Raw genomic sequence first — 24,858 nt, forward strand, 5'->3', positions numbered from 1 at the left:
TACTACAGGCCACCCGATCAGGAAGAGGAAGTCGATGAGGCCTTCTACAAACAGCTGGAAGTAGCCTCATGATCACAGGCCCCAGTTCTCATGGGGGACTTCAACCACCCTGATATCTGCTGGAAAGACAACACAGCTAGGCACAGACAGTCCAGGAGGTTCCCGCAGAGCACTGATGATAACTTCCTGACACAGGTGATGGAGGAGACAACGAGGAGAGGTGCACTGCTGGACCTTGTACTAACAAACAAGGAAGAGCTGGTTGGAGATGTGAAGGCTGGGGGCAGCCTTGCCTGCAGTGACCATGAGATGGTGGAGTTCAGGATCCTGCAAGGAGGAAGCAGGGCAATAAGAAGGATTGCAACCTTGGACTTCAGGAGAGAAAACTTCGGCCTTTTCAGGGACCTGCTTGGAAGAATCCCATCAGATAGGGCCCTAGAAGGAAGAGGGGTCCAAGAGAGCTGGTTAATATTCAAGGATCACCTCCTGAAAGCTCAAGAGCAGTGCATCACAATGAGCAAGAAACCGAGAAAAGGAGGAAGGAGGCCTGCATGGATGAACAAGGAGCTCCTGGCAAAACTCAGACAGGAGAAGGAAGTGCACAGAAGATGGAAGCAGGGACAGACCACTTGGGAGCATTATAGGAACGTCATAAGAGTATGCAGGGATGGGAATAGGAAGGTCAAGGCCCATTTGGTGTTGAATCTGGCAAGGGATGTCAAGGACAACAAGAAGGGCTTCTTCAAATACATCAATAGCAAAAGGAAGACTAGGGAAAATGTGGGCCTGCTGCTGAATGGGGCAGGAGCCCTGGTGACGAAGGATACTGAGAAGACAGTTACTGAATGCCTTCTTTGCTTCGGTCTTTACTGCTAAGGCTAGCTCTCAGGAGTCCCAGGCCCTGGAGACAAGAGAGAAAGTCTGGAGAAAGGAAGACTTTCCCTTGGTCGAGGAGGATCAGGTTAGGGATCATTTAGGCAAGCCTGACACCCACAAATCCATGGGCCCTGATGGGATGCACCCACAAGTGCTGAGGGAGCTGGCAGATGTTATTGCTAGGCCACTCTCAATCGTCTTTGAAAGCTCATAGAGAACGGGAGAGTTGCCTGAGGACTGGAAGAAAGCCAATGTCATTCCAGTCTTCAAGAAGGGCAAGAAGGAGGACCCAGAGAACTACAGGCCGGTCCGTCTCACCTCCATCCCTGGAAAGGTGACGGAGCAGCTCATCCTGGATGTCATCTCTAAGCATGTGGAGGACAAGAAGGTGATCAGGAGTAGTCAGCATGGATTCATCAAGGGGAACTCCTGCTCAACCAATCTGATAGCCTTCTGTGAGGGAATGACTGGCTGGGTAGATGAGGGGAGAGCAGTGGATGTTGTCTACCTTGACTTCAGCAAGGCTTTCAACACTATCTCCCATAACATCCTCATAGGCAAGCTCAGGAAGTGTGGGTTAGATGAGCAGACAGTGAGGTGGATTGAGAACTGGCTGAATGGCAGAGCTCAGAGGGTTGTGATCAGCAGCGCAGAGTCTAGTTGGAGGCCTGTAGCTAGTGGCATCCCCCAGGGGTCAATACTAGGTCCAGTATTGTTCAGCTTATTCATCAGTGACCTGGATGAAGGGACAGAGTGCACCCTCAGCAAGTTTGCTGATGATACAAAACTGGGAGGAGTGGCTGATACACCAGAGGGCTGTGCTGCCATTCAGAGGGACCTGGACAGGCTGGAGAGTTGGGTGGAGAGGAACCTCATGAAGTTCAACAAAGGCAAGTGCAGGGTCCTGCAGCTAGGGAGGAATAACCCCATGCACCAGGACAGGCTGGGGGCTGACCTGCTGGAAAGCAGCTCTGTGGAGAAGGACGTGGGGGTCCTGGTGGACAACAAGTTAACATGAGCCAGCAATGTACGTTTGTGACCAAGAAGGCCAATGGTATCCTGGGTTGCATTAGGAAGAGCGTTGCCAGCAGGTCAAGGGAGGGGATCCTTCCCTTCTACTCAGCCATGGTGAGGCCACATCTGGAGTGCTGGGTGCAGTTCTGGGCTCTCCAGTACAAGAGAGACAAGGAACTACTGGAGCGAGTCCAGTGAAGGGCTACAAAGATGATGAAGGGACTGCAGCATCTCCCCTATGAGGAAAGGCTGAGAGAGCTGGGACTGTTCAGCCTGAAGAAGAGAAGGCTCAGGAGGGATCTTATTAATGTGTATAAGTATCTGAAGGGAGGGTGTAGAGAGGATGGGGCCAGAATCTTCTCAGTGGTGCCCAGTGATAGGACGTGAGGCAGTAGGCACAAACTGAAGCACAGGAAGTTCCATTTGAACATGAGGAAAAACTTCTTTACTGTGAGGGTGACTGAGCCCTAGAGCAGGTTACCCAGAGAGGCTGTGGACTCTCCCTCATTGGAGATACTCAAAAGCCATCTTGACACAATCCTGGGCAAGCTGCTCTAGCTGACTCTGATTATCTCCAGAGATTCCTTCCAACCTCAGCCATTCTGTGATTCTGTGATCTCTTTGCATATTCTCAACAGTGTACAAGGCATTTCATATATCACTGGCTGTCACTACAGTCTTGCTAAAACCCTCTGTTAAATGAAGCAGAAAAGGATAGAAGATAGATTTGAATGAAATAATAAAGGTATCTAACATGGACAACATTTTAGAACTCTAAAATCACAGTGTGATTTGTAATAACTTAGAGACAGGCTCCAAATGGAAATCATTGTCAAGATGATTGCTAGGACCGCTGCTTAGCATACAGGATGCAATACAGTCACAAAAATAGGGGTGGCATAAATTTTGAGAAGTTACCTAGCCCATCTCCAAACCCAAAACCAGGATCAGCTTTACTGACATCATCATTCCTGAGAGGTTTATCCAACCTGCTTTTAAAAAACCCCAAGATTCTGCAACCTCTCCAAGTTATACCATTGAAGACTTTTCATAACACCTAACCAAAATCCCTTCACTGCAATTAAGTACCATATTACTTTTCTTATCCCAAGCAAGTATGTAGAACAGACTGTACTCCTCCCTCAATACAGCTGCCTTTAGCAGATCTAAAACTCAGTTATTTCCAGTATTCTCTTCCCTAGGCCGAACGACACTGATTCCTTCCATTATTGTGGGCATACTGTATTTTCTAGGCTTCTGATCACTATTTTCTGTTGAACTTTCTGCAGTTGGCCAACATGAAGTGTATTTTGAAATAACGAAGTATTAAGTGTGCTATACAAAACTGGGCATAGTACTCTGCATAAAACAGGATTGCATCACGTGCTTTACAGGCCATAATCCTGTTTTTACATTCCTATGTGATGCCCAACTCTTCTACAAAAGCACAAAACTGTTAATTAATATTCAGCTTTTGAATCAATACAATACCCAGATCCTTTTCTAAAGAACATCTGGATAAGCCAGTATTTTTTTCATTCTCTGTTTCTGCAGCTGATTATTTTTGCCAGTGTAGTACTTGCACATGCCCTCGGGGAGTCACCATCTACTTTTTCTTCAAACCAGTTCTGCAAACTGTAAGCATCACTTTGAATCCTAATCCCATCCTTCAACACGCTTGCAGCACCTCTCAGTTTCATGTCACCTGCAAGTATAATCAACGTATTCGTCCACTGCATCTAAGTCCTTAACTAAAATAAGGAACAGTACAAAACCCAGGAAAGATTCTGCTCAACACCACTGGTTTTTTGATAGTGAGATGCTGATAACTGCTCTGAGAACAGAGCTCCATAGTTCTCTAGGCAGCTCTGCAATCACACTGACAGGATTTATTTCAGGGCATAGCCTCTCTTGTTTATAAGCTTATGAGAATGGCATGAGAGAATACATCAAAAGGTTCACTGAAGTCAAGTTATAGGGCATCTGCTGCTCCTCTTCTATCCATGAGGTCTGTCACCCTATCAAAAGAGGAAATTAAATTGGTCTGACATTATTTGTTCTCTAGCCAGCTCTTACTCATCACCCTGTTGTCATCTGTGCTTTCAAACAGCACAGTCATCATTTGTTTCAGTATTTTTTGAGAAATTATAGGTAACCTGACAAGGCCAACAAATCCCTACTTCTCCCTTTCTTCATTTCTAACAAGCAATACTACGTTTGTCTCTGTCATCTCACCCGGACCCATCGTTTCTGAAAGACACAGAGCCAAAATCATCTCAAGAACTGGTTGAACAAAACTACAAGAGCTCAGCCAGGCTCCTACCATTTTGAAAACACTTCACATAACCAACTACTTCAACATGTTCCATCTTAGAAGAGATGAGACAAACTGTCCTCCAGATGCACCCCCACCAACTATAGAGAAGGCTAAGGCATCTAGCTAAAACCAGATATTAAACTGCTAAAGCTAAAGTTAAAAGACATAAACGCCAAACTTTGTGTCCTGCTATATTCATTTTTCGCTAACTGTCTAGGTAGCCAAAGTCTGACATCACTACCAATTTGGGTTCAGTCTCTGATAACATTTAAGAAAAGCCTTTTCTTCCTGATCTCATACGTTTGGTGGCCTGTAAAAAACTCTCTCCATGAAATTATCCTTGTTCTTTTCCCTTTTAACAAGAGTACTTTATCAAGTTTTGTCCTTATACCATCCAGTTCTTACATTAGGACATGTAAACTAGATTTATTAGACTATTTCCTTTCTTTCATGATTATTTTACTGAGTCAAGCTACAAACTCCTATATTAATATTCCAATCATGCAAATTATTCCTCCAAGTTTTATATCCTCCAAACTATATATGAAATAAATAATTTTTACATCTGTTTCCTTACAAATCCCCCTACCACATTAGCCAGAACATATTGCCCTCACTGGTTCTTAATTTTGTTTTTATTTGATTCTTACATTTGTGTCTGAATAATGTGAATAGACTGTCACTGTTCTATGATTGATTTTCCATCATTTTCAGGCCTTCCACACCAGCAGCTTAATAGCTGCAATGCTTGCAGCTTTCTTTAGAAGGAAAGAAATCTAGTTTGAACTGGAAAAAAGATATTATGAAGTAGTGCAGCAAATAAAAACATCAGATAAGCTTCTTCCCTTGTGTATCTGCTATGTGTATGCTCTTGGGCTAAAGGGATATAAAACAGTAACACCAGCACAAGTTACTTATAGTGGGGTAATCTCCAAATGTATTTATAAAAGCTTCACAACTTACGCAATCTTGGCACACACTGAGCATTTCCACTGCCCATCAGTTCCCATGACACGACACTTGTTGCAAACTCTGAGTCTGCAGGTTTGGCACAGGTCTCCCCTGTCAAAGATTAGGCCCAGGTTTTTCTGACAGCGAACACAGATCCTGCTGCTGTCCTGTTGACAGTAACGGTTTCCACCTTTCCGTCTCACTTCCAGCAGCTCATTTTTCAATTTCCTAGAAGAAAATAAAATATTTAATTTGGAGATATAACTGGGTTTTGAGCGCTGTTAAGGTAAAACATTTTGGAGATCAGGAAATATTTCTGTCTTCTTGTAATTTGTATAAATTTTTAACAGATTAAGATTTAATGCTAAACACTAAAAGACACAAGTAGGTACAATACAAATATATTTTATATATTCACTGTATTTTCAGACAGATATATGATAAAGAAAAATAAATCTATACTCCACCCCTCAGACACGCAGTGAAGAAGAAAATATGCAGCCTTTTGGTAGATCAGTATCAGTGACTGCAGATGGCTGAATGGTTCTGGACCACTGCTAAACCATCTTTGCCTGTCCCTCATCAATAATTCAAGTGATGCTGAGCCCAGGCTGACTGCAGCTCAAAACGATCTTGTGCTTCCACAGAAGGAAAACAATAAAATCTTTCTTGTAATTAATGTGGCTTTAGTACCATGCTGGTGTAGAATTAGCTAGGTCTGTATATGCCGCTCTGCACTGGCTATTCAAAGAATTGCTACAAAAAAAAGAAAAACTAAATAGATGTGGCCCCACACCAGAGCACCACTAATTAAGAAACTTAAGACTGTCTGTTTAAATAGTGTGACTTGTGTATTACCACTTCTGCCACTGAACCTGAAAGATAAGAATACTTGCATGTAAGACCTAGTTTTGATGGCTCCAATTTCAACAGTGCATGAGTCAGGTCCTTAAAGAGAAAATAACAATACATGAGATGTAACTATTACATTTCCAACAGAAAAAAAAGAACACTGTGAAGAGAGAGAATCAGGAAGGAAGACAAGACAGGCAATTTCCAGTGTCCATCTTCTCAAACCCAGGGATTCAAGCATGGCCCCATCACAACCCAAAACTCTTACCAACAGCTCCTTGCACTCCTGTTCCTCACCTCTACTCTAGACCTTTCTCTCCCACACCAGAGCCTCTAGCTCTAACCCCCTCCCACCCTGACCCCCCAACTATGTAGGCTGGAAGGGAACTTTGGAGGTCACCCAATCCAAGCCCCCCACTCAAAGTAGAGCCAACCAGGTCAGGTTGCTCAGCGCCTTGTCCAATTGAATTTTGAGCATCTCCAAATATACAAAGTCCACAGTGTTTCTGGACACCTGTTCCAGATTTTGACCAGCTTTATGGTTTAAATAAAAATGAAAACAAACAAACAAAAACCTTCCTGGTATCCATCCAGAATCTCCCACATTCCAGCTTGTCCCCATTGCTTGTCTTTACACTGTGCACCTCCGAGAGGAGTCTGGCTCCATCTTCTCCCACTAAAAAGCTGGAAACAGCAGCAGCGGAAGACAGCAGTCAGGTCTCCCCTTCGCCTTCTCTTCTCAAGGCAGAACAAACCTAGTAACCTCAGCCTCTCCTCCTGTGTCATGTGCTCCAGCCCTCTAATCATCTTGATGGCCCTCCTCTGAACCTGCTGCAGTATGTCAATGTCTCTCTCGTACTGCGGAGCCCCAAACTGACAACTGTACTCCAGAAGTGGTCTCACAAGTGCTGAATAGAGGGCATAATCGCTATCTTCAACTGCTAATGCAGCCTTGTATGTTGACAAAACTTCTGTGTCCTCTAAACAATTCTCAACTGAAGTCCTGACCACTCAACCCCAGGCCCCTCTTATCCCAGGGAACCTTTTCAATAAACCTACAGTCCCCCTGCTCTCTCTAGCCTCTCTCCTGACTTTCCAAAAAAATAAAAACCCTCCTACCTCAAGCTCCTCCACTCTTTCAACCCCTTCCTGCCCTCCGGTGTACCTCAGAATACTTTCTTACCACAGCTCCAACTCAACAGCTGCTAGGTTCTTCCAGTTTAACATGCCTGGGTGTTGCTGTCCCCCACCACATCCCTAGTGCCCTCTTTCACACACTCCCATTAGCCATGAGCATCCAGAGTCCCCCTATCACAAAGCACAGCAGCTAACTGAACTCACAGTCTCTGCGCATACATGCTTTCGGGGGGATTTAAAAAACCTGGATAGTGCCTTCACTTAAAAATCAGTAAAAATGTTGCAGGAAGAAAACAAACACTTTCAGAGGACAAAACCAAAAATGGATTGCAACCCCAGTGAAGGAGGCCCGGAACATTACTCAGGTTGGTAATGATTCATCAGGGACTAAGCTCTGAAAGAATTAGGTTATTTGTGGATACATGGCCATGTTACAAAGTTGGCTAGCATTTTGCTTCCCAGTGGGATCCCATGAACAACAGCTGTTCTGCAGCCACCTGGTCAACCTCTGACAGCTAGCAACCTCCTCCAGGTAGCAACTACAAATCCTCTGCTGGCCTCTAGCCAAGAGTGATTCTTTCTTTCTGCAGCGTTCTGCTTCTGATTCTTCTTTTCCATATTCAAGCCCAACAGCTTTTCTCCCATACCATAACCTTCAAAAGTCCATCCAGGTTTTATGAGCATTCTTGGTACTTTGCTAATTGTTCTTGTAGCTTGTTGATTGCATCTTATGTCTACCTACTTCCTGCAAAGATATGATTAGTTGTAATTCCATCTCTGCTTCCTTATTCTGGCAAGCAGACAGTTCCAAATACAGACAGGTGACCTGCACAACAGCAACTGCTAACTGCACTGCAGCATTGCCATTATGCACAGTGAAGGCAGAAGATCACCACTTTTCCCCTCCTTTTGCTTGGATATACCTTCCAAACAAGCCTATCTTTCATTAAATGGATTCAGATTTAAGGCAAAATAATAATACTGCTACTGGAAGGTTCCTGACCACACCATCTTAACAGAGATCTCACATCCATCTACTTCAATCACAACTGTCATGGAGTACCTTTTCGTATTTGTGAAGACATCTAATTATCACTGAGGTTACAGCCACTTACATTTCACTAAATGTCATCAAACACTGACGAAATGCTTGGTGATATACTGTCTCCCCTTTCAGCAGTGTGAATTTTTCAGAGACAAAGTATTGGACTACATGGCCCTTTTAATTTAGTACAGCCACTTTTAGGACTCACTGATTTCAGAGCAATTTAAGACTGGACTGTGCTTTTACATGTTGAAAGGTATACAGCACCTTCCAAGCTCACCTCCAAAGCCCTCCCTGCCAGAGCTAAGTGCCCTTCTTCTGTGGGAATTCTTAATCTGGCCAAAGCTTGGTGCTCCTGCCCCTCTACTTTTTGTCTTCCTAGAGTTTGCTGAAATGATCCACTTACACTGGGCCTATTGCATCAACTCTCCCAGTAGTGCTCAGAGTTGTGTTGGCAGCTGTGCCATGGCCAACACTGCTGCCACCAGGAGACTTTTGAGTCTGTAAAACAGGGACCTAAGAAGAGGAAGGGCAGACCTAGTTTGCACCCGCAACCTGGACCATAGCCTTAGTGTGGCCCCTTCAGCCGCCCCCACTGATATCTGACCCACTTCCCCACTCTAAGCTGACAGCAGAAAGGAACACACCTTCCCACTGGAGCCCCAGGACTTCCTCTCGCTTCCAATGGCCTCTTCTGCATCCCATCCACTCCACTTTTGCTACCCCCTTCTCAAACACATCAGCTCAAACATGTGGTCTAACTTACAGATGCAGAGGTGACAACTATAGGTTACTTCTAAGTTAAACAAACAAATATTGTAAGGCAGATTCAGCCTTCCTCGGCTTCCCCACACAAAATCCTCTCTGACTCCCTTCCCCCTTCCTGACTGGTTGGTTGCTCTGTGTGTCCTTAATCAGTCAAAACACTTTACTCATGTTAGGTCATGTGGTAAAAGCTCATATCCGCAAGCACAAAGAAGCACAGAGACAACGGCAGATGAAGGAACCCAAATTATAACTGCCCCTGCTACTTCCAGGCCCATCATCAACACATCCAGGGCTCATCTCCACAAACACAGAGTGCAGAGGCACAACGGCAGACGAGAGAACCCAAATCACCTACTCAGACGAAGAAACACCCTGTCCAAGCTTCTCCACAGCTGTCACAGAAGAGCCTGCTGTGAAACCCAGCAAGATGAGTCAATGGGAGTGGCTCTCCCTTTTGGGCTGAAGAAGGTTACTTTCTAGGGGTATGGGATGCATTGTGGGATGCAGAGGAAGAATATTTCAGGATTGCACAAGACTTATCACAGGACCTTTAAGGGAAGAATCAAAGGCAGAGAAAGGAAGGGATCTAGGTGATTTGGGGAGGAACGAACATGGGAAAATAGAGGGATAAGGGGATAAAAGGGACTAGTTGTGTGTAAAGGCAACTGGTCAGTAGGCTTGTCTGGCCATGCTCTGTGTCTGATCAGTACTCTGTGTCCTGGCTTCTTATTAAATTCCTTTCTAACAATTTTCCTGGGTGAGGAACTCTCTGTTCTGTGTGCATCATGTTGATTTATGTGGCTGGCCATGTATGTATGTTGTACATATGTGTGTTTGTGTGGGTGCCTACTAGGAATATATGTTCAGCCTTGCTACTGGTTGGACCTGGGGACATGGAGCTGGGGCAGCCTTGCCCCATCAGCGAGTAATGGCAACCTTTTCAAGCATTTGAAAATCTGGAGTTTTTGTACCCCTTTAAAACCCTCTACCCCCAGAACCATATGATTGGTTCAACACACAATGCTCAAAATAAACAACCTTTATATTCAGGTCCTTCAATATCTTCAAGCTCCTCTTTGCAACCACAAGGGACAGGCTTCCCCCCCCCCCCCCCCCCCCAAACTGAAACCTGAGAGACCTCAGAATCTGTGGGCTAAGAAAAAAACATCAAAGTCCATGGGCTTCTTACAGTACAATAACAACTGGTAACATTGAATTTTTCTATTTCTTATTTCAGCTGGAACACAGAAATTGTCTTCAGCTAGCTGGATCAGGTTCCTGTAAAGACGGTGCATTTGTTATTCACTAAGAACAAGCTATATTAAGGGAGGAAATGCAAATAGCAGAATTGAAGATAAGCAGCTGAAAGCTCCAGGTCCTTCTAGATTCCTGGAAACACAGGCAAGGAGAGGAAAAATATTTCAGTGGCACAAAAAGCAGAGAAGGGCGGCCAAATAAATGCATCTGGATTGACTTAATTTCTCAGATAAATATTATCCCTAGACATAAAGCCACATCTTTTCAGTGGAACAGCCAGTTATAACTAAGAACGTATTCAAATTATTAATAGGGAAAATTCTTATGATAAGTAGCAGTGTTAGGGGATGAACAGCATCCACAAGAACAATCCTTACAGTGTTCTGAACCAAACGTTACTAAGGTCCTTGGAAATTTTTGTACAACTAAATGCACCCACCATTACATGCCTCATTGCTAAAACAGGCATTCAGCATAGCCCTACTCAGTGAAATCATATTTTAAAAAACACAGAACAAAAGAACAGCTAGGACTTGCCAAAGTGCTTGAAGCATGAGCTCCTTCCCTGTCCATGCTGCAACTCTCCAATGCTATGAAAGGCAGAAGTCTGCAACAGTGACATTATCAGATACAGAAAACATCAATAACTGCAGAGAAATTCGAGATTTACAGTGTTCTCAAAATGACATACAAGAATTAGAGCAAGGTATGACAAGAGTTACAGAATATGTTATATGGCCTTGGTTTTACTTGCAAGTATAAAAACCACGTAGATGAAGTTTTGCACAACTTCACAGGGTTCCAAAATACATCATTATCAAGACTTGTATGCATAAGCAGTACCTATTTATGTAGCGCACTGCCATTATTGTGCTTTGTTGGCTATATACTTTTCTTTAAAACATGGTCACTTAGATTTTATCATCACAAATACCTCAGCAAATCTACTGCCTTTAAACGGAGTTTATTCATGGAGAAAACAGAAACAGAAGACAAGCCCTACTTGTCTAAAGCTAAAGAGAATGCCAGTAGAAATCTGCTTTCCCATGCTTTTCTGCATGCAGATCCAACTCTAGCAAATATCACAGCAAGACTTATGCGAAGTATATCAAGACCTAGTGCAAACCCTGTTTCTTCAGTAATATGACAGATTTGTTCTCTTTTTCAGAAGAAATGCCTTCATTAACACATTATCTAAAAAGAAGTGACCAAACTTCTGAACAGCTTTATATAAGTCAATCTTAATAAGCAAGCTTCTTGTTTTAAAAGTGAGAAATCTTCTGAACAGCTTTATATAAGTCAATCTTAATAAGCAAGCTTCTTGTTTTAAAAGTGAGAAACCTACATTATCAGCTGATAGTTCTGTTTCAGAGACTACACAGTATAAGGATCTGTGCATCTGCTGAATTCAGAATTGAATAAAGCCAGTGCATGGCACTCTCCTTCAAGGTTTGACTGACTCCTGCACCTTACAAACCTAAAATTATGAATACCTTTTTCTCTGTTCCATTTGATTCACACAAGCTATCTTTAATAACCTGAAATAGTAAACAGTGAGTTTTGGCCATAACTCCTTCGAGGTCGCTTATGATCATCTGTTTTAATATCCAGGCTTTCCACATCATGCTTTGACCTATGAAGATGCAACTTTTCACAGCATCGCAGAATAGTTGAGATCAGAAGGGACCTCTGGATATCATCTGGTCCAGCCCTCCTGCTCAAGCAGGGTCTGCTAGAGCAGCTTGTCCAGGACTCTGTCCAGTCAGGTTTTGAATATCTCCAGGGATGGAGACTCCTCCACCTCTCTGGGTGACTGATTCCAATGTCCAACCACCCTGGCAGTAAAGAAGTGTTTTCTCGTGTTTGCATGGAATTTCCTGTGTTTCAGTTTGTGCCCATAGCTTGTCATCCTGTCAGTGGGCAGCACTGAGGTGGTGTGGTGTGGCCCCATCCTCTTTACACTCTCCCATCAGATATTTATAAACAGTGGTCAGATCCCCCTGAGCCTTCTCTTCTTCAGGCTAAACAGTCCCAGCTCTCTCAGCCTCTCCTCATATGAGAGATGCTCCAATCCCTTGATCATCTTTGTGGCCCTTTGCTGGACTCACTGCAGTATGTCCATGTCTTTCTTGCACTGGGGAGCCCAGAACTGCACCCAGCACTCCAGATGTGGCCTCACTAGTGCCGAGTAGAGGGGAAGGATCACTTTCCTTGACCTGCTGGCAACGCTCTGCCTAATGCGGCCCCTTAGCTGCCTTTGCCACAAGGGTGCATTACTGGCTCATGTGAACTTGGTGTTCACTGGGACCCCCACGTCCTTCTCTGCAAAGCTGCTCTCCAGCTGGTGGGCCCCCAGCTTGTACTGGTGCATGGGGTTATTGTTGCCCAGGTGCAGGACTTCGCACTTCCCTCTGTTGAACATCATGAGGTTCCTCTCTGCCCATCTCTCCTGGGGCCTGCTGAGCTCCCTCTGAATGGCAGCACAGCCCTCTGTTGTATCAGCCACTCTTCCCAGTTTGGGGTCACCTGCAAGCTTGCTGAGGGTGCATTTGGTCCCATCATGCAGGTCATTAATGAGGAGGTTCAACAGTATTGGCCCCAGTATTGACCCCTGGGGGCCATCGCTAGTGCCTGACCTCCAGCTGGACTTTGTGTCACTGATCACTCTGAGCTCGGCAGTTCAGCCACTTTTCCATCCATGTCACTGACCACTAATCCAGTCTTCAACTCATCAGTTTGTCTATGAGGCTATTACAGGAGACAGTGTCAAAAGCCTTACTAGAGTCAAGCTAAACAACATGCACTGCTCTCCCCTCATCCACCAAGCCAGTCATCTCATCTTAGAAGGCTATCAGGTTGGTTAGGAATGATTTCCTCATCATCAATCCATGCTGAGTACTCCCAGTTGCCGCCTTCTCCTTCATATGTTTGGAAAGCGTCTTCAGAACTATTTGCACTATAACCTCCGCATGGAGTGAGGTGAGGCTGACTGGCCTGTAGCTCCCCAGATCCTCCTTCTTGCCCTTCTTGAAGATAGGGGTGACATTTGCTTTCCTCCAGTCCTCTGGAACCCTCTCCCATCGCTACAACATTTCAATGATTATAGAGAGAGGCAATGACATCGGCCAGCTCACTCAGCACCTGTGGGTGCATTCCATCAGGAGCAATAGACTTGCATATATCCAGTTTGTTTAAATATTCCCTAGTCCAATCCTCCTCCACCAAGAGTGGTAAGTCGACCTTGCTGCAGGCTTTCCCACTGAACTCCGGAGCGTGGGATTGCTGAAGGTAGGTCTTACCAGGAAAAAATGAGGTGAAGGAGGCATTGAGTACCTTGGCCTTCTCCATGTCCTTTGTTGCCAGGTCATCCATTCCTGTTCAGCAGTGGGCCAACATTTTCCCTAGCCTTCCTTTTGCTGCTGATGTACCTGTAGAAGCCTTTCTTATTGGCCATCTTGTCCCTCACCAGATTCAACTCCAGATGGACTTTGGCTTTCCTAACCCCATCCCTGCATGTTTGTACATTGTCTCTATATTACTCCCAGGTCACTTGTCCCTTCTTCCACCTCCTGTATGCTTCCTTTCTACGTCTGAGTTTAGTCAGGAGCTTCTTGTTCATCTGTGCAGGCCTCCTGCCACTTTTGCTTGATTTCCTGCTTGGCAGCATGGACCATTCTGGAGCTTGTAAGAGATGATCCTTGAACATCAACCACTTGGACTCCACTTCTCTCTAGAAGAATCTCCCATGGGATCCTTCTAAGCAGGTACCTGAGCAGGCCAAACTCTGCTCTCCTGAAGTCAAGGATTATGATCCTACTTTTTGCTTATTCCCCCTCCTCTCAGGATCCTGAACTTGACTATTTTATGGTCACTGCAGTCAATGCTGCCCCCTAACTTCACATCCCTGACCAGTTCTTCCTTGTTTGCAAGTACCAGGTCCAGCAGAACATCTTCCCTTGCCAGGTCCTCCATTACCTCTGTCATGAAGTTATTGTCAATGCACTTCAGAAACCTCCTAGATTGCCTGTGCCCTGCTGTGTTGTCCCTCCAGCAGACACTGGGGTAGGTAAAGCCCCTGAGGAGCAGGTTCTGCAAATGAAGGGCAGCTTCTACTTATCTGAAGAAGGTCTCACCTACTTCCTGATCAGATGGTCAGCAGCAGACACCTACCACACTGTTTCCCACATTGGTCTGCCCACTAATGCACCTCTGAGCTGGTTCATCGTCTGTCTCAAGGCAGAGCTCTGCACATTCCCACCGCGCACTCATATACAGGGCAACTACCCCTCTTCACTGTCCCAGCCTGTCCTACCTAAAGAGCCTGTACCCATCCATTGCAGCACTCCAGTCGTGTGAGCTATGCCACCACATCTTTGATCCCAATGAGATCATAGCCCTGCAACTGCATGCACACTTCTAATTCCTCCTGCTTTTTCTCTGTGCTGCATGCGTTAGTGTACAGGCACTTCAGAGAGGCACCCAAGTGTGCTGATTGCCCAGAAAGGATGCGAGAGCTTTCCCCATAATTCTGTCCAGTACGGACTTCCTCATTCATGTGGATATTCTTGAACTGGTCCCCTCCCTCAGCCCTGCTTTCTTGATTACAAGGTCCTTCCTGTCCACATCACCCCACCAACTTTACTTGTCAGCCTGGTCCACCACTTCCTCACTTGACTGTTGGTCACCTTCTCCCTCCCACATTGTCTTCTTGGTCTCCTGTACAAACTGTGAGACTTTAGATATTAGAACTGCTGGCCAGGGTTTGCATGGATGTAGTCTTTCAAGAGACACTTTTTACTCAGTATTGCAAAGATCTGGTCAATCACACACAATAAAACTAAAGGGGCACATACAATTCATTTCCAGTTTCTTCTGGGACTTGAATTTCTGCAGGCAAAACAACAATCTGAACCTTGCCCAGGTGGCAGGGTAACTGAGAGAATGAATATTGTTGATCCTCCAGTCTCAAAACATTTAGAATACTAAATATTTGGCAAAGTCTCATTTTTCCTTCCAGATTTATTTCCAGGGGCTCACTTATGCTTAAAAAAATTCAACAGCGACCCATTGCATTTCAGAAACTCCACAGACACTCTGATGTCACGATTTTTGCTAATTATCAGTCTATCCTACAGTATTTTCCATTCTTTATCTGATACAAATTTTTGAATTCTTATCAGATGATAGTTCATCTGCCAAAACTATGAATTCTGAAGTGTTTGTTTTCTGTTTTCTTAATACACTGCTGCCTTAGAGGATTTTTAGGAAACCAAAGTAATATAAAACAACTGACAGCTTCTCCACTGACTAAACCAAACAAATGAATACAAAAATTTAAAGCAAGCAAGTAAACTATATATGGACAGATATGCTGGATATGAACTTTCCTTTGGGATTTTTTACACTGTTTATTGAATTGAACTACTGATTGACTGTAACAAATATATTCGGGTCTTAGAAAATAAAGAATTAAATGTCCAAAGGGTCAGGAAGAGTAGGAGGAGGTAGGTGAGTCATGTGAAAATAATCCATCACCGTAACAACCTCTAAACAACCACCACCTAGCTGCACTACTTACACAATACTGAAAAGGGATAGCAGGTTCAGCACGTAGGTAGACTGACTTACCGGTAACCCTCACTCCCCGATATGGGAACCAGATGTAGTGGAAAAACTTGATTTCCCTTTGCCATTCTAAAATTTGAGTTCTCCTTAATTTTAAAGAAATCTAATAAACCATACAGTTAGATATTTTTAATCTCATATCTTAAACAAAGATTAATCTTTATCAATTCTTTCCTCATAATACAAATGAGGGGAAAAAATCAGAAAAAGCCAAATTAATACGCTGAAGTTTCTGAATGATCTAGTATGATAGCTGTTTGATAGAAGATAGCTAATTCAAAAGGAATTTATTACTGCCAATGACAGTAGAATATTTAGCCATTCTTTTAAATATGAATGCTATATTAAGATCCCCATCCTGTCAGAGAAAATATCTTAAGTGCATTGGAGAGGAATTTTGGTCCTAGTAAATAATATGCCAGGTAACACTGAATAAGTCAATCCAAGCCTTTCTAGGTGGTGCCCAAAATGCTCATACAAAGAAGCAAACTGGAAGAAAACAAGACTTAGCTTACAGCAAATTTGATAACTGACTCAGATCCTGGAGGAAGATCGTCTAAAAAGCAAACATGAAAAGTCAGTGCCCTGAAATGATAAGGGGGGGAAAAAAAATGCACACAGCCAGGACCACAATTCCACAAAACCACAACCAGGGAACAGAAAGCGACAGTAGCTCTCAGTCCTGTTGCCCTCAGCCTGCAAGCAGCATGAGGCAGACCTGGGAGGAGACTGACTCTTCCCTCCTCATTTCACTCATTGTAACTTCAAGCATCAAAGGCATTCCCCCATGAATGCAGCCTCCAGAGACTAAGTATTCCCCAACCCTTGTCATCCTGCAGAGATGAAGAAGCAACAGGAACCTGTAGTGGAGCCATTTTTTCTTAGTAGCATAGAGAACCTATATAGATACAGAGAACACTAAAGAACATTCATTCTTCAAATTTAGAAAAGCAGAATAGCTATACTGCTGCAAGAGGTAAGAATGTCTCTGCTCCATCACTTCCTAAATGCCATCACTTCCTCTAACCCTGCAAGATTTATTCCATCACAGGATTTCAAAAATCTTGATTAAATTATCCCAGTTTTGCAGGGCATAGAAAGGAAAGTATAGAATATCCAATATCTCTTAATTGTACACCAGCCCTTACAAGACAAGAATGTTGTTGTCTCTGGCTTGTCCCATCAAATTCAATTTTCATTCAAAAATGTTTTGCATTTTGGTAAGTAGCTATCAAAAGACACACAATTATTGTGTCAAAACTGATTAACTTTCTTTCATTCCAATATTATTTTTTTTTCATGTCAGTAGAATTTTGGAAAACTTTTTTCTTTTTTTAGTTTGAAACTTTTCTGCCTCACTCCTGCTCCCTTTTTTGAAAAACACTATTACTGAAGGCAATGACGCACAGGATTCCTCAGTTTTAATTTTCAAATTGCTCCTGCTTCTCTCCCTTGTTTTCTATTTTTGAAAACTTATTTCTTATAAAAAGATGTGGAGCAGCAGAATTCAAGTATCCTCAATTTTCTTTTGTGATTCTACATGTTTCAGAGTTCAAAAAGTTATAAAAAAATACAGTGGAAAAAAATTGTCCCCAACAAACCATCATTAAAGAATTAAGCAAGAAAAAGGGTTCAGGAAGTTGAAATTGCTTCTGTCTTACACATGTTCTTAAACAAGCCATGTTTCCTGCACAGATGAGTGCCCATGTTCTCCATCTGAACCTGTGCACCTGTTAATTTAGATACTACAGGAGAATTTTTCTGTGCAGAAACTGAGAAACTCATTCTTCTGGTGGCTGAGGGAGAAAGGAAATACCCTCCCCTGACTGATTCCCAGCACCTCCTCAAAATGGAATCAAACTTCCTCCACTGTCTGACAAAACATCTGGAAAGTAACAGTTTATCTTATTGACAATTCATAAAAGGATTAAAAAAAATGAGTACCTGAAATTTTTTTAGGTGTTTATTTTATAAGCACAAATTTCCCCATTTTGCTTATGTAATAGATTTGTATTATAAAAACTGTTTAAGAACATTTGAGTAGGGTGGTATATTCATGACAATGAAAGAAAACAGAAGGAACGCAAAGAACGAATTAGTAAAGGGAAAAGAAAATCAGAGCAACGAATGGCAGAATAGAGGCAAGGGAACAGAAAGAAAGGAGGTATGTGAATTGAAATGATATTGGAGACTATAATGATCACAAACTTCCACAGATGAACCTTTTTCTCAGTAACTCCCCCCCTCAACTAGAAACTGTTACCAAGATAAACAAAACAAATTGCTTGTTGGTTTCTTACTAAGCATTGATAAAATCAATTGTACCCAGAGTATAAGAATAGGAGAATTAATCACTGTCAGAAAAGTCATTAATTATTTCACCAATGGAGGAGCGTCACTTTCAAAGAATAATTGCGAGCAAAACAGACATCTAGGCTTACAGTATTAGCAATAGTAACCACTTTTGCTTGAAAAAGTTTCTGGTTCAAATAGTAACAACATCTTAAACGTAAGGATTTAATTGTCAAATGTGACAGCTGCCAGACAAGCAGTCTCCTTTCTTCCCATACACACACATGGACAAACAACATGCTTTAACACAAGGTCTTTTTCCTTAAAATACTATTTATAGGCAGTCTTGCAAAAGCACAGACCATATATCATACTATATACTAATCTACAAATCATTTTGCACTTAAAACAAGTCCAAATGCAGAATTAGCAGAGAGATCTATTTCCATTCCCTTTATTCAAACTTTAAAACTTTTTCTGAAGTACTTGCCTGTAGTTACCACAGGGTGGTAGCCATGCTAACAGTTTTTCCTGTATTGTAACAGAGTTAGTATTTTAAATTGCCTCTGTGGAGCTCTTCTGATTGACAGGGTGATGCCATTTGTTTAGCTCAAAAGACAAGCTTTCCCTGACAACACAAAACTGGGGCTGGAGGGATCCTTATACAAGGCAACAAAAAGACTGAGAGAATGATTCAAGTAATAACACAGTAAAGCCTCATCCTTGGAAGATATTGGTGTGTTCCGTCTTTATTTTCTTGGTCCAGCAATTATTCCATTGGTGTCTCCTCTTTAAAAGCACAGCATTCAAAGCTTTGCTATGTAAACACCTTTGTATTTTAAAAGCTCTCTAGAAAAACAGGTAAGGTAAGAAAGCAATGTACATTAGCAGCAAGTGTATCTGTGTTTTTTTCGCTCTGTGGTATCATATTAATACTGAGGTGAAGTGCTAACTTCAGACCCAGAATGGCATAACCATCAGAACAAGTTCCCTGTGAAACATCACAGCTGGGGTGGACACAGTGGTGCTATTGTTGGAACAGAAACAAACCAACAACAATTAGATGAAACCCATTTAGAACACAGTGCACCTCCCTTTTAGCAAATACATTCTTTGATTCAGTTTTGATTTCATGACTTGTTGCAATATACATTAACTGTGATACAGGTTTTCATAAAAAGCATATTAAAAGAACAAAATTATTTAAAAACAGTGAAAGGATGGGAGAAAAAATACACATTTCAGTTCTTGGTCTTGACTGCCATTCTCCAAATGCAAATTTCTCCCAGCAACTCAGCTATTAAAACAACTACACAGTTGTTTAACTCTCAGAATGGTCAGTATTACTATTTTTAGCTATTTTAACTCTATGTAATTTAATGACTTTGACCCAAGTAATCTTAGCAATAACAAACAATCTTGATGATTATTGAACTGATGTTGAAAGCATTGCAGATCAGTGCTTAGAACACTGTAGGCTTTCATTTGCACAAGTAATCCAGTAATTCTTTTCAATTTATATCCAATTTAAAGAAAGATTTCCACTTATACCAAATGCACATGGAAAGTTGAGAACATAAATAAACCCCAATATTTATTTAAAAGCATTGCTTATTTGTATTAGCTAAACTAGACAACAGGAAGAGTACTTGCTGCCTTCCGTATTTCTCACGTGAAGATGAAGTATTTGTAGATCAAATAAAAAACAAGAACAGCCACCTGCACTTCAGAACAGAAGCATGAGCAGTGATCATGAATATAACTCTTAATAATTCTGCTTTTTAGGATATCCTCCTACACTTATTAGTGTTTTCATGTTGACTAAAAAGACCCTTTCAAGTTACAATGGCTTTTGAAGACTGATAGAGAAAATAATTGTCAAGACAAATTCAGAAAGAGCGGAACAGACTGAAAAAAATTCTGCAATGTAATGTGCAAGTAAGCATCTTGATAGAATGAAAAATGCATTGAAAACAAATATAAAAGGACTTGTTCTTCTGAAAAGTATTTCAATAAAATATGTAACAGATTGCACCAAATGGCATTCCAAAGACACATGTTTCTCTGAAGTATTCTTATGAGCCATAATTAAAGACATCCTTGCCAAGCTGCATTCAGAAAGAAAAATTATGAAGTCTCCCAAGAAGCAGAGTTACCCACCCAGCTCTTTATAGTCTGAGCATCTTGGAAGTCTTTTATAGACTACATTCCAGCATTATTAGGTACTTAATGCCTTGATGACAATTCTCCATGTATGCTGTGAATCTAAAACCAACTGATCTCTATAGATGCCAGAAGGATGTATGAGCATCACATCACATCTCAAGTTATTTCCAAGAACTTCCTCCTAATTACCATTATATTTCAGATTGACTTCATTTTTCAATCTTTCCTTAAGGTGCTCTTTCGCTTTGTGGTAAAACGCAGATGAGCCTCTACCACCCATCCTTTTACTGAATCACATGTTCCAGAGCTGTCTTTAGTTCTCAAACTCCATAGGTTTGGCAGAGTGACTTTTACCAGTATTGCAAAAAGAGCAGCTAAGTATGGTTTTTAAGAGTTCAAAAAAGAACAAAGGTTTCAACTTTTCACTTGAGATTGGGAAACAACAGTAGTAGAAAAGAAAGGTTTCTGGGGGGTTTAGTAAGCTACCATCCTGATACACTGCTGCACTTAATACAGAAGCCTTTGGTAGATGACTACAGGCATGGGACACATTTCCAAGGCCATTGCCTTAGAAAACCGAAATACTTTTACTGAAATGCTTATCCTATTCCAAAGCTATGCACAATGCCTAAAACAAACAGTGCTCCATCTGTTTTCTGATCTTCTGTTTTCATCTTCATAAGAATCATAAACGAGATGCAGCGATTAATTTGCTCTTACTACCATAAAGAAACATCTTTCCTTCCCAGTCTTGCACTAAGGAAGACAAGCCAGGTTTAGCCCACTTGTTTAGATGAGCCACTACATTTCCCCGGTTAAATGGATTGCACATCAATAGGGGCACTCCATTTAGACTTGGTTATCTCAAAGGAAGAAGATTCCAAAATTGGCAGTTAACTTTTTGTGGCTTAACAAATTCGGTTTTATACAGCAGCCTCAGCAGCTGCTGAATGCACTTGTCTCAGATGCTTTTTAGCAAATCACAATGCAGTCTGGCCTTGGAATACATGGACAGAAACCAGCAAACTCTGGTTTACACCTAGCATCCTCACACCTAGCATCCTCACACCTAGCATCCTCACACCTAGCATCCTCACACCTAGCATCCTCACACCTAGCATCCTCACACCTAGCATCCTCACACCTAGCATCCTCACACCTAGCATCCTCACACCTAGCATCCTCACACCTAGCATCCTCACACCTAGCATCCTCACACCTAGCATCCTCACACCTAGCATCCTCACACCTAGCATCCTCACACCTAGCATCCTCACACCTAGCATCCTCGCCATCACTAAGTACTGTGCACATCCATGCTAAACTCGTTTCTCAGAACTAACATAATAGAAAAAAGTTTTCTTTCAAAAACTTTAAAAAGGGAGAGGGAGGCAGGGGGAGCAGCAACAACATACTGGAAAAGCATACAAAAATTTTGCAGAACTGATATTTAGATAAACTAACTGAATTTGAGTCATAATCTGAAACACCTGACTCAGTCTGCCTCCACACATTGTTCTTTCAATTTCTCCTTTTTTCTCAGAAAAGAACATATGGACTCTATCAACACCCCCTAAGTCTCTACCTTTCCCATCCAGCATCTTCCAAGAGCCATACTTCATCTCCATTTTTATTTATTTATTTACTAAGCTGTTTGGAAAATGAAGCATCCCTCCTTCCTCCTCCTTCTGTAAACATTGCAAGAGAAAGAAAAAGGGCACCATCTTGCATTGTCCCATATTACATGGACTCCAGCATACAGGCACATGCACACTTTTCCTGTGACACTTCCCAATTTTCCCCTCCCACAGTCAGCCCTAAAGAGACACAAAGCATACAGCTCCCCTCAGGGAAAGAAGGTCAAGAGCCTTATTAAAATCTTCCATTCACATGCAATAACTTCAGCCAAACTGGGCAAGATCTACAGAATCTGAAATTTAAAAACCCTTGCCTTATATTTTTGCTTGTTACCAGCATAAGATTTGAGCTTTCAGTGACGCTTTGAGCCTGTTAACTAGAAAATAAAGTATTTCATTTTTATTGTACCACAGAAACAATTCAGCTACCTTCTTCACTGAAACACATCATTAGTTTCTAAAAGATGTTCTTGCATTCAAGACACACATGCACAAACCTAGCTTGTATATTTCATTTCCTTGAGGCTATCTGAACATTTGAGAGTATGAAAAATGAATTGTGTGATCCTAAATGTAGTATCAAAATCAATAAAGAGAATTTGGATGTATTTTTAGAGTAAGTCATCATATTTCATTAAACTATTTTCACTACATTTTAAGTGTTATACAAATTAATGAAGATGAAACGACAACTTTTCAAGCAATACTGTCGTTCTAAGTGTAATTAATATGAAGTATGCATAGGTAACATGTTGCAGATTAGCCTTATATAAAATCGTTACTAGAACAAAATAACTATTCTTCTTTCAACAATTCCATGTGCCAATGAAGCGCCCAGGATTAAAGTTTCAGATCTATTATGTTTCTTCTTTTTTTTGAAGCAACGGACACTTCGCAATCATGCATTTACGTAGGGACACACTAGCAACCATTTTTCTCTGTTTTTAACACACCTGACTGACTTATAACTAATTCTGCCATCACCCAATGCTCATCCTTCCTCCAGGGCATCTAGAAAAATCTTCACAGAGAGCTGCAAGAATACCTAAGTCACAGAAAGTTCTTTTTTTTTTTTTTTAATAATAATAAAAAGGATTACCTTATCCTTTTATCTTCAACTTTTTTCAGATATTCATCTCTCTTCAGTACTCCCAGTATTGTTTCCTTTTCATGTTCCAATAAAAATGACAAATTGATGATCTCCAAGTGCTTGGTCATGATTCCTCAGTAGACACTCCTTTAATGACTGCTTTGTCCAAGCAATTCTTCCAATGATTTATTTACACAGGTCCGAAGGCACGTTTGTGGCAGAGTTACAAGATTCACACAGTCAAGAAGTATTTTGATAAATGTTCCAATTACACAAGAAATAAAGGCTTCTTCTTTGTTTCTTCCCCAAAGAAACCAGTCATTTTCCTGGTCACAAAATGCCCACGTGTCCTGGCTCACCGGCTCGCTGTAGGCCTTCAGATTGTATGCACAACTGGTATCAGAATCAACTTCTTGGCATACCCGTAGTTTGGAGCCACAGAGGAGCTGGATATATTTCAAACTATCTGAAAGTCAAAAGAAACAAAGGGAAGTGATTTTGGCATTATCATCAGGGTCTGATATAAGAAAGGCTAAACCTAGTATTGGTTTGAAAGCCAAAGAACAAATGCCTACTTCTTGCAGACCATCAGGTTGTCTCATGGGCCATTTATACCCCGTTTTCTCTATGCTACTGTTTATTTACTCTCTAATGGATGATTATTATGCTCTCATGAGAGCCCTACCTGGTGCAATACAATTTGCAATTACCCTCCTATTGCGGTACACTTAAATTATTATATTCACCTTGTAATACAGCTATCCTTACAGTAATAAGCATCTGGGAAAAAACGAATGTATTGATTTCTATGAGATTACTTTCAGAGAAAAGTACAAATTAACAAGAGGAAGGATAGCAGAGGACAGTGCTAAAGGCAGGACTCACCTAACAATAAGTATACACCTATGCCTCAGCTCATCACCCATTACACTCACTTTACAGTCAATGGACAATAATAGGAGCTTTTAAGGAGTAATTTATCCACTTACTGTAGACATTTAACTTAGGACAACATGTCCTGGAAGTGCCCACTCCCTTCCACTGAATACACTGGAAACCTAGAATGACTGATTAAAATGTAGACACTCAGAAGCGAGACAAATACCACTTCATACTTTTTTTATACTTCCTAAACAGAAAGCAGCTCCCAACCAAAAACAGAAAAGACACCATAGTCAATACTGAAGCACTGTATTTGACCCTATTTGAAAACAGCCACCATGAAGCTACATCAAAAGCTTTTGGTCAACTAGTTGGAACATCCAGCCCTCACAGTCTCAGTAAACACTGAGTCTCATATTAAAAAAAGGTACAACCTCCAAGACACCTTTTTTTTTTTTTTTAATAAGAAGAAATTATGTGAATGCACACACATTGCACTTTCAGGCATGTGCACATTATATACAACTTGCATTTATAAACACATTTATATGCAAACAAAATGCATCCAAATGCATCATCATATGTGTACATACGTAAGTCCAAATGTGTCTGTGCACACATATAGATGCATGCATGCTACAGAGCATGCAGATTTATTTTATATTGTAGTTGCTGGAAGAACTAAAACAGCGTTAAGAATTTTGACACTGGCAGGAGACAGCCCAACCAAAACGCTCAGTGTTACTACAAAACCTGATAGTTTTCTTCCTCATTTTCCAATTTTCTTTTTTAGTGGTCCTTGCTTTTCTAGCTTTCAACAGTTTAGAAAGGTTTGACAAAGAGACAGGATGGAGAAATGAAGCAGTAGAGTGCTTTACATACTAAAAAGACTATGGATATAACATAAGATATACTCCTGCTTCATTTCATAACGACCATTAAAGCAGCA

At 41.7% G+C, this 24,858-nt stretch overlaps 1 protein-coding gene across 3 annotated transcripts in view; it reads right to left on the bottom strand.

Annotated features, from left to right (window-relative positions):
- Positions 1 to 23,489, bottom strand: part of SYTL5 (synaptotagmin like 5) — a 66,707-nt gene extending 43,218 nt beyond the window's left edge. For all 3 annotated transcript variants that reach the window (XM_064497718.1, XM_064497712.1, XM_026104121.2), the window contains exons 1-2: positions 23,037 to 23,489; positions 5,171 to 5,386 (exon numbers count right to left, since the gene is read on the bottom strand). In XM_064497718.1, coding sequence (XP_064353788.1) covers positions 5,171 to 5,386; positions 23,037 to 23,155 — 335 coding nt within the window. In that variant the 5' untranslated portion in view covers positions 23,156 to 23,489. The remainder of the gene's footprint in view (positions 1 to 5,170; positions 5,387 to 23,036) is intronic.
- Positions 23,490 to 24,858: the final 1,369 nt, after the last annotated feature.

The sequence above is a fragment of the Dromaius novaehollandiae genome, chromosome 1, assembly GCF_036370855.1.
Source record: "Dromaius novaehollandiae isolate bDroNov1 chromosome 1, bDroNov1.hap1, whole genome shotgun sequence".
In the NCBI taxonomy this organism is placed as follows: Eukaryota; Metazoa; Chordata; class Aves; order Casuariiformes; family Dromaiidae; genus Dromaius; species Dromaius novaehollandiae.